This window comes from Tursiops truncatus, chromosome 21 (genome assembly GCF_011762595.2).
Source record: "Tursiops truncatus isolate mTurTru1 chromosome 21, mTurTru1.mat.Y, whole genome shotgun sequence".
In the NCBI taxonomy this organism is placed as follows: Eukaryota; Metazoa; Chordata; class Mammalia; order Artiodactyla; family Delphinidae; genus Tursiops; species Tursiops truncatus.
This window is the reverse complement of record NC_047054.1, coordinates 30,180,638-30,197,232: the sequence shown is the minus strand read 5'-3', so window position 1 is coordinate 30,197,232 and position 16,595 is coordinate 30,180,638. Positions and strand designations below refer to the sequence as shown.

Genomic DNA, 16,595 nt, shown 5'->3' with positions numbered 1-16,595 from the left:
ACACCTGAAAATAATATGATATTGTAAGACAACTATACTTCAATCAATCAATCTATCAATCAAACTGCCACTGGACATTTCTCCTGGATATCCCCTGACGCAGATGTGCTCTCCTTCTCCTTCACTGCCCCACCAAATCTGTGCTACCACTATGTCCAATCTGTTATCTAATCTTTTTTTCTGCCACCTCAGTTATGTCTTAAAAAAAAATAATAAATCCTACATGTTCGTAATTATACTTCTCATTATTTCCCATATAAGTTTCTTGCAATAGCTTCCTATGACTTCCTATAGTCATGGTGTCCTAATTATTATACAGGTGATTTCCAAAAACAGAGTATATACATGCTCTATCCATCTCCCAAGCTCCAGTCTCTCTATTTCTTACTACTGCTTATAGTTTCAATAAGATACTCAAATATAATATGAGTTCTCTCTTTCCCTCTTATGCACTTGAAAAGTTCTTTGAGTGGTCATTTATTATTCTTCCCTTCTGTCTAAAGGAGTAGGTAGGTTAACACTTCTTTTACTCAATGCCGTTTTGTGGCATCTAACAACACAATGAATCACTTGTTTGTACTTCTCTCTTTAAGAAACTTCCTCTCAGCCAAAATACTTTGTTTTTTCTTCCTTAAAAAGCATTCCTATTCTTCTTTTTTTCTCTGCTGAACATTTCTGAAAAAGTCATTTTCACTTAATACTTTCAGTTTCTCACAATTCACCTCTCCTTAATACCATGTAGTCTAGTTCTACACCCAAAATTTAACTGAAATCTTGAAAGTTACAAATTGCTTCCAAGCCAGCCTTTCTCTACTGGGTTTCCAAGAGAGAATTAAACCCTACAGAAAGTTATTTAAAATATGTTCATAATTCTCTTAGGCATGGTATATAGCTGGTACTATTTTCCATAAATTATTCACCAGTTTCCAGAACACTGTATGATCTAATTTCTATATTAAATCCCTTATTTCATTTTCCTGGTGGTGAGCCTGCCTCCCTGATCAAACCCTAACTGATACAGTTACAGACTTACTTCTTTCTTATCACATCCTGCCCTGATTATACAGGTCCTGCTGGTTCTGCCAACTTAAGATCATATAGATTAATCTTCAGGAGACAAGTCCCTATTTTTCCTGTTCCTAACCCCCCTATTCACAAAAGACTATGAGGCATTAAGACCAAAAAATTAATTCACAGGAGAGCATCTGTCTGTTCATCTGAGACAACTAAAATTTTTAATAAACAAGTACATTATTTTTAACACTCTATTTTTATTATAAGTAAATAAATTCATATAAATAAAATTAAATCTAAAAGTAAAGAATAAAAAATTACCTTTGCCTAAGGTGCACGGTATACGGTTTCTCATCTATTGGAATAATATAGGATACCTGTTCCTAGAGAATCCAGAACAACTGAGAGTGAAGACAAATGTAATAGAAGAAGTGAAACAACAATTTTACATCAACTAATCCTTCCATATAATGCTTAAAATGTCTCAGACTATGTGTGATTTAAAATCTGCAATAATATATCAAAAATGATAATATTTATTTATTATATTATCCATTCTTACTATATCCACAAAAAGAAGCCCAATCTAAGGAGCTGTACAGCACTAGAAAGCATATGTGACTGAATTTTAAACTCTTCTAAAAGAAGAGGCGATGTGCCATGCTGTACTGCCTACTCAGGTAGCATCACTGGGATAATAAGGTACTCTACACACCAGTGAAGCTTAACTTAGTCCATTAGGCACAAAAATTATTTATTTTAACCATTTTCCTGAAATGTATGGCTTGCTTCCTGTATTTTTAAACAGAAGACACTTGAACAAAATTTGGCATAGTTTTTTTACTCCATCCCAATTATTCTCAGGTTAAAACGTGGATGGCAATGAGTTGCAATAGCAGTTGGTCAGTGAACCTAAGTGATGAGATTTCATCTTGCAAAAGAGAACATGTGAAAAGCCAGAGTTAGATCATCATTAAAAAGAAAACTTAGTTAAAGCATATAAAAACCAAAAAGACACAAATAGCACAACACAAAAAAAGATAAGCCTTTCCAGATCTGTGAAAATAAGAAGCAACAAGGAGACAATACAAATCAAGAGATAATAAGGCAAGTTGTTAAAAGGTCTAGTAAATGATCAAAAATGAAACAGAAAGGTCAACATCACTGGTGTTATGAAGTCAAGTGGATACCATGTACCTGCTGCTATGATGTAATGAGAAGAGCACTTTACCTCTACGGTAATCTTCCCTAAAACTCATAACCTCAGTCTAATCATGATAAAACATCAGAGAAATCCAAACTGAGGGACGTTCTACAAAATATCTGACCGATATTCTTTAAAAATGACACGGTCATGAAACAGAAAAACAGAGCAAAGGAGACTGGGGAGACATAACAACTAACAGCAATGTAGTATTCTGAATTAGATCCTGGAACAGGAAAAGAACATTAGTGGAAAAACTGGTGAAATCCAAATAAATCCTACAGTTTGTTAATAGTAAGGTATCAATGTTAATTTTTTAGTTTTGATAAATGTAATGTATCAACATGGTTATATAAGATGTTAACTTTAGGGAAAACTGAGTGAACATATATGGGAGCTCAAGGTAGCATCTTTGCGAATTCTTCATAAATCTAAAATCATTCTAAAAATTTTAAAGGTTTTTTAAGTAAAACCAGAAATAAATTGAAGAAAGAAGCAAAACAGGTATATGTCAGATATAAGGCAGAAATACCAAACATAGGATACTGATACTGAAGCAGCAACATGTCGTAGCTGTAAAATTTACATGAGTGAAAAAAAATTCCCCTTAGAGATCTGAATGCAATAACTGAACAGAGATGCTGGAGAATTTTTATCTCTTTCTAAAGTGGACCTGATGCACAAGTCACCCAAAGTAGTTCTGGGATGAATATTTTTCTCAAAATGAAAACATAATAATTATTAAGATATTAGTATACCAGATATACTCCCTCTAACTATACTGTGAGAGCTAGCATGACACGCATTCTCTCTGCAGACTATGTACAGAAAATGAGCTAGATCTTTAAAGAATGTAGAGGGGTTGGTCAATGGAGGCCATAAGAGAATTTATTGAATAATACCAGCAAATATGTGTTTTAATTTTTAATAACAGACTTTCAATGATTAAGAAATTCGATCCCTTCTGGAACTTTTATTTGTAAAGTGTTACAATAATTTCAACACTTTCAGAAAACACTTTTCCTGTTCACTCACTCATATGGTTCCAAAATCACTCCTCTTCAATGGAACAGGATAGAAAGTCCAGAGATAAAGCCACACACCTGTAGTCACCTAATCTATGACAAAGTGGATGGACAATGGAGAAAAGACAGTCTCTTCAATAAGTGGTGCTGGGAAAACTGGACAGCTACATGTAAAAGAATGCAATTAGGACATTCTCTAACACCATACACAAAAATAAAATCAAAATGGATTAAAAACCTAAATCTAAGACCGGACACTATAAAACTCTTAGAGGAAAATAGAGGCAGAACACTCTTCAACATAAATCGCAGCAAGATCTTTTTGATCCACCTCCTAGAGTAATGAAAATAAAAACAAAAAAAACTAAATGGGACCTAATTAAACTTTAAAGCTTTTGCACAGCAAAGGAAACCATAAATGAAACAAAAAGACAACCACAGAATGGGAGAAAATATTTGCAAACAAAGCAACCAACAAGGGATTAATTGCCAAAATATACGAACAGCTCATGCAGCTTTATATCAAAACAACAAACGACCCAATCTAATGGGTGGAAGATCTAAATAGACCTTTCTCCAAAGAATACATACAGATGGCAAAGAGACACATGAAAAGATGCTTAACAACACTAACTATTAGAGAAATGCAAATCAAAACTACAATGAGGTATCACCTCACACCAGTCAGAATGGCCATCATCAAAAAATCTACAAACAATAAATGCTGGAGAGGGTGTGGAGAAAAGGGAACCCTCCTACACTGTTGGTGGGAATGTAAATTGGTACAGCCACTATGGAGAACAGCATGGAGGTTCCTTAAAAAACTAAAAATAGAGCTACCATATGACCCAGCAATCCCAGTCCTGGGCATATATCCAGAGAAAATCATAATTCAAAAAGAGACATGCACCCCAATGTTCATTGCAGCCAGGACATGGAGGCAACCTAAATATCCACCAATGGATGATGAATGGATAAAGATGTGGTACATATATACAATGGAATATTACTCAGCCATAAAAAAGAACGAAATAATGCCATTTGCAGTGACACGGATGGACCTAGAGACTGTCATACTGAGTGAAGTAAATCAGACAAATACTTGAAAGACAAATATCACATGATATTGCTTATATGTGGAATCTAAAAAAATGGTACAAATGCACTTATTTATAAAACAGAGAGTCACAAATATAGAAGACAAACTTATGGTTACCAAGGAGGAAGGGGGGGATAAATTGGGAGCTTGGGGTTGACGTATACAAACTACTATATATAAAATAGATAACTAATAAGAACCTACTATATAGCACAGGGAATGTTACTCAATACTCTGTAATGACCTATACGGGAAAAGAATCTAAAAAAAGAGAGGATATATGTATAACTGATTCACTTTGCTGTACAGCAGAAAATAACACATTTTAAATCAACTATACTCCAATAAAAATTAATTTTCAAAAAACAATCATAGGATTCCAGGAAAAAAAATATCACTCATCTTCACAAAACATATTTTAGTAAAGGTCTGGAAACCCTGTAGACCTTTAAGCATTGGGGGTCTCAGAAGAAGTAGATTTATCTGAATTTACAGTGACCTACATTGAGAATTTATCTTTCTGTTTAATAAAAACTATGGACTAGTCAGTTAGTGTCAGGTTTCCTAGAAGCAGGGTCTGAAATGAGGATACTTTTGTCAGTGCTTTATCTAGGGAGCACTCTCTGGAGGAACCTGCAAGGAAGTAAGAGAAGCAAAATAGGGAGGAAGATAAAGCTAAAGAAAATATGATTTCAGGGCTTCCCTAGTAGCACAGTGGTTGAGAGTCCACCTGCCGATTCAGGGGACACGGGTTCGTGCCCCAGTCCGGGAGGATCCCGCATGCCATGGAGCGGCTGGGCCCGTGAGCCATGGCTGCTGGGCCTGCGCGTCCGGAGCCTGTGCTCCGCAACAGGAGAGGTCACAACAGTGAGAGGCCCGCGTACCACAAAAAAAAAAAAAAAAGAAAGAAAGAAAATATGATTTCAGGTAAATTCTAGCCTTAGCCTGATACTTCGGGGAAACTCTAGAGTAAAACTTGTGCCTCAGAGTCTTTCCCACCTGAGACAGTGGAGCTGGGCTTTTAGACCCATGTAACAATTAGGCACTGGCTGAAGGGTTACCCTGGGGGATGGGGTCGAGTAACTCCCAGGCAGCTCAATAACTGAAAGGCAATTCTCCAGAGAAGGTTACTAACTCTTGCAGTAGTATCTCAAGAGCCAGGGAACCAACAACCCAAACTGAAATTATAAAGGGATTATGGCCAGGGACTGGGGGTTGGAAATTATAGCTGAAAAGTTCCCAAACCTGAAAAAGAAACAGAAATTCGGATGCAGGAAGCACAGAGGACCCCAAACAAGATGAACCCAAAGAGACTACATCAAGACATATATGATAATTAAAATGGCAAAAGGTTAAGATAAAAGGAGAATTTGAAAGGCAGCAAGAGAAAGATAACTGGGAGGTTGGGATTGATATATATACACTAATATGTATGAAATGCATAACTAATTTAAAAAAAGAGAGAGAAAGGTAGAGTCATACACAAGGGAACTCCCATAAGGCTATCAGCTGATTATTCTGTGGAAACCTTGTGAGCCAAAAGGCAGTGACATGATATATTCAAAGTCCTGAAAAGGAAAACCTGCAAACTAGGATACTCTACAGAGCAAAATTATCATTTAGAATTGGAGGAGAGATAAAGAACTTCTTAGACAAGCAAAAATTAAGAGTTCATCAATATTAAACATAACATTAAGAGAAATGTTAAAGGGTCTTCTCTAAGTGAAAAAGAAAGGCTGTAATAAGAAGTAAGAATCTACAGGAAAGGAAAAATCCCACTAGTAAAGGCAAATATACAGTAAAGGCTGAGGATCAACAACTTAAATAAGCTAGCATGAAGACTGAAAGACAAAACTGTAAAATCAAACATAACTACAATAATCAGTAATGGGATAAACATGAAGATATAAAATATGACAACAATAATAAAAAACGTGGGGGAGGGAGTAAAAAAATGTAGCTCTTTAAGAATGTGTTTGAACTTAAAGGACTACCTGTTTAAAACAAGTAGGTAGAGTTATAGGTCAACATATATGAACCCCATGGTCACAACAAATCAAAAACCTACAACAGATACACAAAAACTACAGCAAAAGGAACACAAACATAACACTACAGAAAATCATCAAACCACATGGGAAGAAACAAAAAAAAGTAGAAATACAGAGAACAACTACAAAAAGAACCAGAAAACAAGTAACAAAAGGACAATAAGTACATATCTATCAATAATTACTTTAAATGTCAATGGATTAAATGGTCCAATCAAAAGACATAAGGTGGCTAACTATATTAAAAAAAAAAACAAGACCCATCTACATGCTACTTACAAGAGAATTGCCTCAGAGCTAAAGACACACACAGACTGAAAGTGAAGGGATGGAAATAGATATTTCATGCACATAGTGACAACAAGAAAGTGGGGGGTAGCAATTCTCATATCAGACAAAATAGACCTTAAAACAAAGTCTAAAACAAAAGACAAAGAAGGGCATTATATAATGATAAAGGGATCAATACAAGAAGAGGATATTACACTGATTGACATATATGCACCCAATACCTGTATTGGGTGCATATGTTTTTATATAAATTTTATATATTTTATTATTTTATATTTATATAAATATACAAAGCAAACATTAACAGACACAAAGGGAGAAATTAACAATAATATAATAATAGTAGGGGACTTTAACACCTTACTTACATCAATGAACAGATCATCCAGACAGAAAAAATAAGGGAACAGTGGCCTTAAATGGCATAATAACCAGTTGGACTTAATATATATCTACAGGAAATTCTATCCAAAATCATCAGAATACACATTCTTTTCAAGCACAGATGGAACGTTCTCCAGGACAGATCACACACTAGGCCATAAAACAAATTTCAACAATTTAAGGATAAAAATTATATCAAGCATATTTTCTGACCACAACATTATGAAATTAGAAATCAATTACAGGAAGAAAAATGAGAAAAGAACAAACGCAAGGAGACTAAACAATATGCTACTAAAAAACCAATGGGTCAATGGAGAAATCAAAGAGAAATCGGAAAATACCTCAATACAAATGAAAATAAAAACATAACTTTCCAAAATCTATGGGATGTGGCAAAAGCAGTTCTAAAAAGGAAGTTTATAGAAATACAGGCCGACCTCAAAAAATATGAAAAACATCAAACAAACAACCTAACCTACCATCTAAAGGAATCAGAAAAAGAAGGACAAATAAAGACCAAAGTTAGCAGAAGGAATGAAATAATAAAGATCATAGAGGGAATAAATAGAGATCAAAAAAAAAAAAAAGAAAGGATCAAGGAACCAAGAGCTGGTGTTTGTAAAGATAAAAAATTGATGAACTTTTAGCCAGGCTCATCAAGAAATCAAGAGGAGACCCAAATAAACAAAATCAGGCATGAAAGAGGTGAAATAACAATCAATATCACAGAGATACAAAAAATCATAAGAGAGAGGGAATACTACAGTTATATGCTAACAAACTCAACAATCTAGAAGAAATGGACAAATTTCTAGAAACATACAAGCTTCCGAGACTGAGTCAGGAAGAAACAGACAATGTGAACAGACAGATCACTATTGGTGAAATTGGATTTGTAATTTTAAAGAACTTCCAGCAAGCAGAAATCTAGGATCAGATGGCTTCACAGGGGAATTCTACCAAACATACAGAGAAGAGTTAATACCTAACCTTCTCAAACTATTCCAAAAAATTGAAAAGGATGGAACACTCACAAATTAATTCTACAAGACCATCATCACCCTGATACCAAAACCAAAGACACTACCAAAAAGAAAATTACACCCCAATGCTGCTGATGAACACAGATGCAAAAATCCTCAACAAAATATAAACAAACCAAACACAATATACAGAAAGGATCAAACACCAAGATCAAGTAAGGTTTAGTCCAGGAATGCAAGGATGGTTCAATATTTGAAAATCAATCAATCTGATACACCACATTAACAAAAGTAAGCATAAAAATCACATATTCACCTCAATTAATGCATAAAATTCATCTGACAAAATTCAACATATATTCATGATAAAAACTCTCAGCAAAGTTGATATAGAGAGAACATATCTCAACATAATAAAGGCCATTTATGACAAACCCACATCTTACATCTACTCAATGGTGAAAAGCAGAAAGCTTTTCCTCTAAAATCAGGAACCAGACAAGAATGCCCACTCTCACCGCTCCTATTCAACATAGTATTGGAAGTTCTAGCCACAACAGTCAGACAAGACAAAGAAATAAAAGGCATCCAAATTGGAAGGGAGGAAGTAAAACTGTCACTATTTGCAGATGACATGATACTATATAAAGAAACCTTTAAGTCTCCCCCAAAAAACTATTAGAACTAATACATGAATTCAGTAAAGTTGCAGGACACAAAATTAACATACAGAAATCTGTTGCTTTTCTACACACTAATAATAAACTCATAAAGAGAAAGCAAGAAAACAATTGTGTTTAAAATTGCATCAAAAAGAATAAAATGCCTAAGAATAAACATAACCAAGGAGGTGAAAATGCTCTGAAAATTATAAAAGATTGTTGAAGGAAACTGAAGACAATATGAAGAAATGGAAAGTTATCCTGTGTTCTTGGGTTAGAAGAATTAATATTATTAAAATGTCCATACTACTCAAAGTAATCCAGAGATTTAATGTAATCCTTATCAAAATACCCATGACATTTTTCACAGAACTAGAACAAATAATCCTAAAATTTATATGGAACCACAAAAGACACCAAATAGCCAAAGCAACCTTGAGAAAGAAGAACAGAGCGGGAAGTATCATGCTCCCTGACTTCAAGCTGTACTGCAAACCTACATTAATCAAAACAGCATGGTACTGGCACAAAAACAGACACATAGATCAATGCATGAGAGCAGCCCAGAAATAAACCCATGAACTTCCAGTTAGTTACAACAAAGGAGGCAAGAAACAATGGAGAAAAGACAGTCTCTTCAATAAGTGGTGTTGGGAAAACTGGACAGCTACATGTAAAAGAATGAAATTAGAATATTTCCTTATACCATATAGAAAAGTAAACTCAAAATGGATTAAAGATCTCAATGTAAGACCGGAAACCATAAAACTTTTAGAAGAGAACATAGGCAGAACACTCTTTGACATAAATTATAGCAATATTTTTCAAATCTGTCTCCTAAAGCAAAAGAAACAAAAGCAAAAATAAACAAATGGACCCTAATTAAACTTAAAAGCTTTTGCACAGCAATGGAAACCATCAACAAAATGGAAAAAAAACTAGTAAATGGGAGAAAATATTTGCAAATGATACAAGCGATAAGGGATTAATATCCAACATATATAAACAGCTCATACAACCCAATAGCAAAAAAACCCCCAAACAACCCAATCAAAAAACGGGCAGAAGACCTGAACAGACATTTTCCAAAAATGGCCTACAGATGGCCAACAGGCACATGAAAAAATGTTCAACATCACTAATCATCAGAAAAATGCAACTCAAAACCACAATGAGATATCATTGTTATACACTCAATGTTATAGTTATTCATTTGTTTTACTTTTTATATTACACATGTAAGTGATAACACAGAGAATTTGTCTTTACCTTACTGACTTATTTCTCTAAGCATAATACCCTCTAAGTCCATCTGCTTTGTTGCAAATGTCAGAACTTCATTCTTTTTTATGGTTGAATAATATTCCATTGTATGTATATGTATATGTGTGTGTGTATATCTTTATCCCTTCATCTGTTGATGGACACTTAGGTTGCTTCCATATCTTGGCTATTGTAAATAATGCTGCTAAGAACATTGGGGTGCATGTAACTTTTCGAATTAGTGTTTTCAGGGGTTTTTTTTTGTATATGTATACAGAACTGGAATTGCTTAATTATATGGTAGTTCTATTTTCAGTTTTTCTGAGGAATCTCCAACTGTATTCCATGGTAATTGTACCATGTATACAAACAGAAACAGACTCACAGATATAGAGAACAAATTAGTGGTTACCAGCGGGGAGAAGGAAGTGGGGAGGGGCAGGATAAGGGTATGGAATTAAAAAGTACAAATTACTATGTATAAAATAAGTAAGCAACAAGGTTATATCAACACAGGGATATGTGACCATTATTTTGTAATAACTTTAAATGGAGTATAATCTATAAAAATATTGAATCACTATGTTGTACACCTGAAACTAATATATTATAAATCAACTATACTACAATTTAAAAATCAGTCAATCAATCAAGCAGGGGATATAAGGTACACATAGGGAATATAGTCAATAATACTGTAACAAACAAAATTGAGATATCACCTCATTCTTGTCAGAATGGCTATCATCAAAAAGTCTACAAATAACAAATGTTGGCAAGGATATGGAGAAAAGGGAATCTTGTATACTGTTGGTGGGAATGTAACTTGGTGCAGACATTGTGGAACACAGTTGGAGGTTCCTCAAAAAAACTAAAAATAGAACTACTGTAAGATCCAGCAATTCCACTTCAGGTATATATCTGGAAAAAACAAAACACTAATTTGAAAGGATACATGTACCCCAATGTTCATAGCAGCACCATTTACAATAGCCAAGACGTGGAAGCAACCCAAATGCCCATCAACTGATGACTGGATTAAGAAGATGTAGTATATATATATATATATATATATATATATATATACACACAATGGAATATAACTCAGCCATAAAAAAGAATGAAATTCTGCCATTTCTAGCCATAAGGATGAACCTAGAGAGTATTATGCTTATGAAATAAGTCACAGAAAGACAAATACTTATGATATCACTTGTATGTGGAATCTAAAATATACAAATGAATGTATATGCAAAACAGAAATAGACTCACAGATATAGAAAACAAACCTGTGGTTACCTAGGGGACAGGGAAACAGGTAGGGACAAATTAGGGATATGGGATTAACAGATACAAACTCCTATATGTAAAATAGATAAGCAACAGGATATACTATATAGCATAGGAAATTATAGCCATTATCTTTTAATAACCTATAATGGAGGACAATCTGTAAAAATACTGAATCACTATGCTGTACATCTGAAACTAATACAATACTGTAAAACAACTATACTTCAGTAAATAAGTATATACATATATACCAGGATGAATAAATTTTAAAAAATAATTATAATTGTATACCAACTTTGTAGGGTGACAGATGGTAACTGGACTTATTGTGGTAATCTGAAAATACTGGTAAAAAAATACTGAATCACTGCATAGTACACCTGAAACTAATATAATATTATACACTAATTATAGCCCAATAAATATGTTAAAAATAATAATAGGTTAAAAAATTAAAATGGGCAAATAATTTAATAGACATTTCACCAAAAAGGTATTTAGATAGCTTGTAGGTCATGAAAGATGCTCTACAGCATTTTTCATTAGAGAAATGCAAATATAAGCTAAAATGAGATATCAGTACACACCTGTTAGAATAAATGTAATCAAAAGAGACAACATCAGGTGTTGACAAGTATGTGGAAAAACTGAATCATCATATATTGCTGATGGGAAATGTAAACTAATAAGTCACTACGGAAAATAGTTTGGCAGTTTATTACTATGATAAGCATAAACCTACCGTACGACACAGCAATTTCACTTCCAAGAATCTACCCAAGAGAAAGAAAACTATATGTCCATACATAAATATTCATAGCAGAATGACTCAAAATAGTCAATATCTGAAAAAAATCTTGAATTTAACTGGTAAATGGATAAACAAAATGTGTTATCTACATGTATTAAGAAATAAAAAATTTATGCAGTATTGATAAATGTTGCAAGATGGATAATCTTAAGTGAAAGAAGCTCAATGCAAAGTCCTGCATATCACATATTTCATTTTTATGAAATGTCTAGAAAATGCAAAATTATAGAAACACAAAACAGATCAGCAGTTGCCAAGGGCTGGGGATGGAAGCAGAGAAAAACTGCACATAGGCAGGAAGGAACTTAATCAAAACGTTGTAAAGCTGGATTTGTGGTAATGTTTACATAATTCTATTCATGTACTAATGATCATTGAGTTGTACACTTACAATGGGTGAATTCTGTGGTGTATACATTATACTTCATTAAAACTGGTAAAAATAAAGTGTTATCAAAAGATTGGCCACTTATAAGCAAGGCTTGCTTTCTTGTATTTCTTTTTTTATCTCCTAAGGATCTTAGCATGTAGCTATGCACACAAGTCCAGAGAAATATCTGTTAAATAAATCAATGAATAGGATGAAATATTGCCCTTTCTAACAAAAATAACAGAAGAAAGGGTTTATACTCTCTGAGAACTGGTAGGTACAAGGGTAGAGATTGAGGAACCAGGTTTTAGTTAAAACAGATTCTCCCTAACCATTTTGGAGAAAATTATTCTTTCATTTGAATCATCTAGATACCATTCAGATAATACCCTCATTCTTTTACATTATATTCTCTCTTTGAACTTTAAAAAATGGTTTTACCATGAGGAAATGACAAATGTTAGACAAATTAGAACATTCTGATTTATATGTTTGCTTTTACCATCAAAACTTTACATTCCTTATCAATAGTAATATTGGTTAGTTATAGTCATACTATAATGGAATTGATGTATTTCACTGCTATGTAATAAAAATAAGAAATTTCATATAACAACATTATGGAAAATCTCTTACATTTTCTACTTTTGAATTATCACTTGTATTTGCTTGGATTTTCTCTGGAAATATAATTTGTAGAAATGAATTTTGAAAACCTGAAAAAATAAAAAAAAACAGTTAATAACTGTGTTTTAAACTTGACTAAATATTTGTTCAGGTTCTTTTATAAGACTTGCTTATGCAAACATGAGTCATCACTGTGTACTCCTATAGAAATCTTGAAAACACTTTGTTTAAAAACAGACAAGATAGCTATGAAAGACTAAAAGGGGGCACAGAGAGGTATTCAACTTATACAAAATTTGCTGTTCCTGAAGAAAAGCGAGCAAATGAATTAAAAAATATCAAATATATACTTCAAGAAGACTTTCCTGAAATAAAAGATTTGAAACAATAGACTAGAAAGTACACTGCATTTCAGGAATAACTGATAACAATTAATTAAAACTGAGACATATTCTACTAAACTTATTGGATGTCGAAGATAAAGAAAGAATCCTATGGGCATATGAGCAAAAAGGAAAAGTGAAAATCATATTGGGCATAAGAAGAGAAAAGCAGGTTGGCTTGAGATTCTTTAAAAACATTATTCAATGTTAAAAAACTGAAGAACTATGTCTTTAAAAAAATATTCAGGAAAAGAAAGTGTGGACCCAAGAATTTTATACCCAGCAAAACTGTCATTCAAATATACAGGCAAGGGACAGCTATTTACAAGCAAAAAATCAAGGAAAATAGTTCACAAGTTCCTGTCACAAAAGGCAGACAAACTTCTCCCAATAAAGGCATCAATAGAGTTGAGGTAAAAGGCCTAGCTGTGAGCATTAAAATAAACTTAAATATAGAATATAGGCCAAAACAATGGTGGGTATCATCACTATTTAATAGGATGCAAGTGTTATAAACTATGATGATAAAGACATAACAACATATTCAATAATGTCAGGAAGGGTAGCAGAAGAAGAGAATTACCATATGTGAATACTGTTTTCCTTAAATTTATTGTAGTGTGGTTCCAAAAAATGTTAAAAAGCTGAAAATTAAGTGGTAAAAGTAGAAACATATTGTTTAATGGTATAAAAGAACTAAGATTTTTTAAAGCTATAGTCATATAATAAAGAGGAGAGCACGAGGTGGAAAGAAGTAGTAAGAAATAAATTTCCTTACACTTACAGTGAGGAATCACTAGTTACTACCTAAATTAAAAATTAAATCTATTATATAAAACAGATTATAAATATTCCAAATTAAGAAAAAAAAAGAGCATACAAACACAAGGCATCCAGAAAATAAATGAAAAAGTCACAGATTTTTATGGTGAAAAACATTTATCAAAAAAAGGCATGAAATCAGAAAAGTATGATATAAATAAGAAGCACTAAGATTAAACATCTCAGTCATATCAGTAAATGTGAGTAGGATGAAGTGACCAACCTAAAGAAAAACTCATACTGGAGACAGACTCTTATCAGCCCAGAGGCGGGACCAGAGTAATCTATGAACAAATTTACCTCATTAGTTTTCACCCATATATTTACCTTTCCAGTTTGCTGCCCTTGGAAGCCTAAAACTGCCTTCCTGTGTCTGTCACTTCTCTGCAAATTTAATGTTTTTTGTTGAAGATAAGCTGGAACTCAAAGTTGCCATTTTGAGTTACTTTTGGTTTAAGTTTCTCCCATGATGCATGCTGTATGCATTAATAAGCTATTTTTCTGTTATCAAAAAAAAGAAAAATTCTCAGATTGGATCCACAAAATCAAAACCCAATTACTCAGACCTTTGGTGGAATATTAAACACTGGCTTTAAACTAATAATGATATTTTTTTTTTTTTTTGGCTGTATCGGGTTGCAGCATGCAGGATCTTTCATTGTGATGCTCGGGCTCTTAGTTGCAGCGTGCAGGCTTCTCTCTAGTTGTGGCATATGGATTTTCTATCTCTAGTTGTGGCACTCGGGCTCCAGAGTGCATGGGCTCTGTAGTTTACAGCACGTGGGCTCTCTAGTTGAGGCATGAGGGCTCAGTAGTTGTGGCTCATGGGCTTAGTTGCCCCACGACATGTGGGATCTTAGTTCCCCAACCAGGGATCGAACCCACGTCAGCCGCATTGGAAGCTGGATTCTTTACCACTGGACCACTGAAGAAGTCTCCTAATGATGATTTCTGAGTACCTAAAGTAAGACTGTGGTCCACTTCAGGAAAAGATATATGATTAGCAGAAGTCGTCAGGTGATGAATGGAAGTTATTAGGTTCACATCTATGAACACACTCATGGGTCTACAAGTTCATCCTATCATAATCTGCCCAATTATGGAACAGTGTGTCAAAACAGATATAATCAGTAACTGGTGGAATGCCCATCTTGTCTCCCTGACCCATAGAATGAGGATTGTTATGGTAGGGAGGGCCAAATGGAAACCTCTGAATATCACCTGCACCATCACCAAAACATTAAACCAAAAACCTTTCTATACCAAGAAAGTATATACAAGGGCAATGATTTCTGTTATTTTACTTGTTTGATCTGTGCACATGATAGATAAGCAATAGAGAATGACAGTGAGTTGTCTTAAGTGTAATCAGGTAATGATTGCAATAACTAATATTGTTCCAAATATGGTCTCTTTACTGAACCAAATCAACACAGGCATTGGCACCTGTATGTAGCCATTAATAGAAAAAGGTGCTGTTTTCTCTATCCCAATAAGCAGGAGATGCCAGGAGCAAGTTTCCATTTTTGCTTAGTAGTGATGCCAGCATACCTTCACCAATCATATTGCCTCAGATGCCTCAGATCTTTATCATCTGGTTCTTCTTCTACCTGGACCCTAAAAATCTCACTGTCTGTGGTAGATAGAATAATGCCCCCAAAGATGTCCATATCCTAATCCCCAGAACCTGTTAGGTTACATGGCAAAACAGAATTAAGGTTGCTAATCAACTGACCTTAAAATATGAAAATTATCCTGGGTTATCTGTGGTCTTACTTTAATCACAAGGGTTCTTAACAGTAGAAGAAAGAGCCAGAAAAGAAAACCAAAGAGATGGCCATGTGTAAAGACCTCAGCCCAATACCACTGACTTTGAAGATGGAGGAAGGGGGCCATGAGCCAAAAAATGCAAACAGCCATTAGAATCTGGAAAAGACAAGGAAACAGATTGTCTCCTGCAGCTTCCAGAAGGAACAGGCACTGCTAACACCTTGATTTTACCCAATGAGACCCATTTTACAGAACTGTAAGATAATAAATTTGTGTTGTTTAAGCTATTAAGTTTGTGATAACTTGTTACAGCAACAATAGGAAACTAACATATCATCTAAGAGAAAGACCTGAAGTAGCAGGTACATTAGATGCCTTGAAGAAGCAGGTGTGCCAGAGTCTTAACACACACACACATCCACCTGTAATGGTCTAGTGGTCTAAACCACAATCAAAAATATCCTCCATAATGAATAGTAAGAGGCAGAACACTTGGTAGACCATTTTGGATTTTGGAGGCAATATATATCATATATAGCT

General features: G+C 34.1%; 1 protein-coding gene across 14 annotated transcripts in view; it reads right to left on the bottom strand.

The window, feature by feature from the left end:
- The window catches only part of ADAM32 (ADAM metallopeptidase domain 32), a 168,701-nt gene that overhangs the window by 137,925 nt on the left and 14,181 nt on the right, over positions 1 to 16,595 (bottom strand). For all 14 annotated transcript variants that reach the window (XR_012328977.1, XR_012328976.1, XR_012328979.1 and 11 more), the window contains exons 2-3: positions 13,090 to 13,169; positions 1,336 to 1,397 (exon numbers count right to left, since the gene is read on the bottom strand). Coding sequence is in view for 8 of the 14 variants with exons in the window: in XM_019921491.3 (XP_019777050.2) it covers positions 1,336 to 1,397; positions 13,090 to 13,169 (142 nt within the window). In the remaining 6 variants the exon portion in view is untranslated. The remainder of the gene's footprint in view (positions 1 to 1,335; positions 1,398 to 13,089; positions 13,170 to 16,595) is intronic.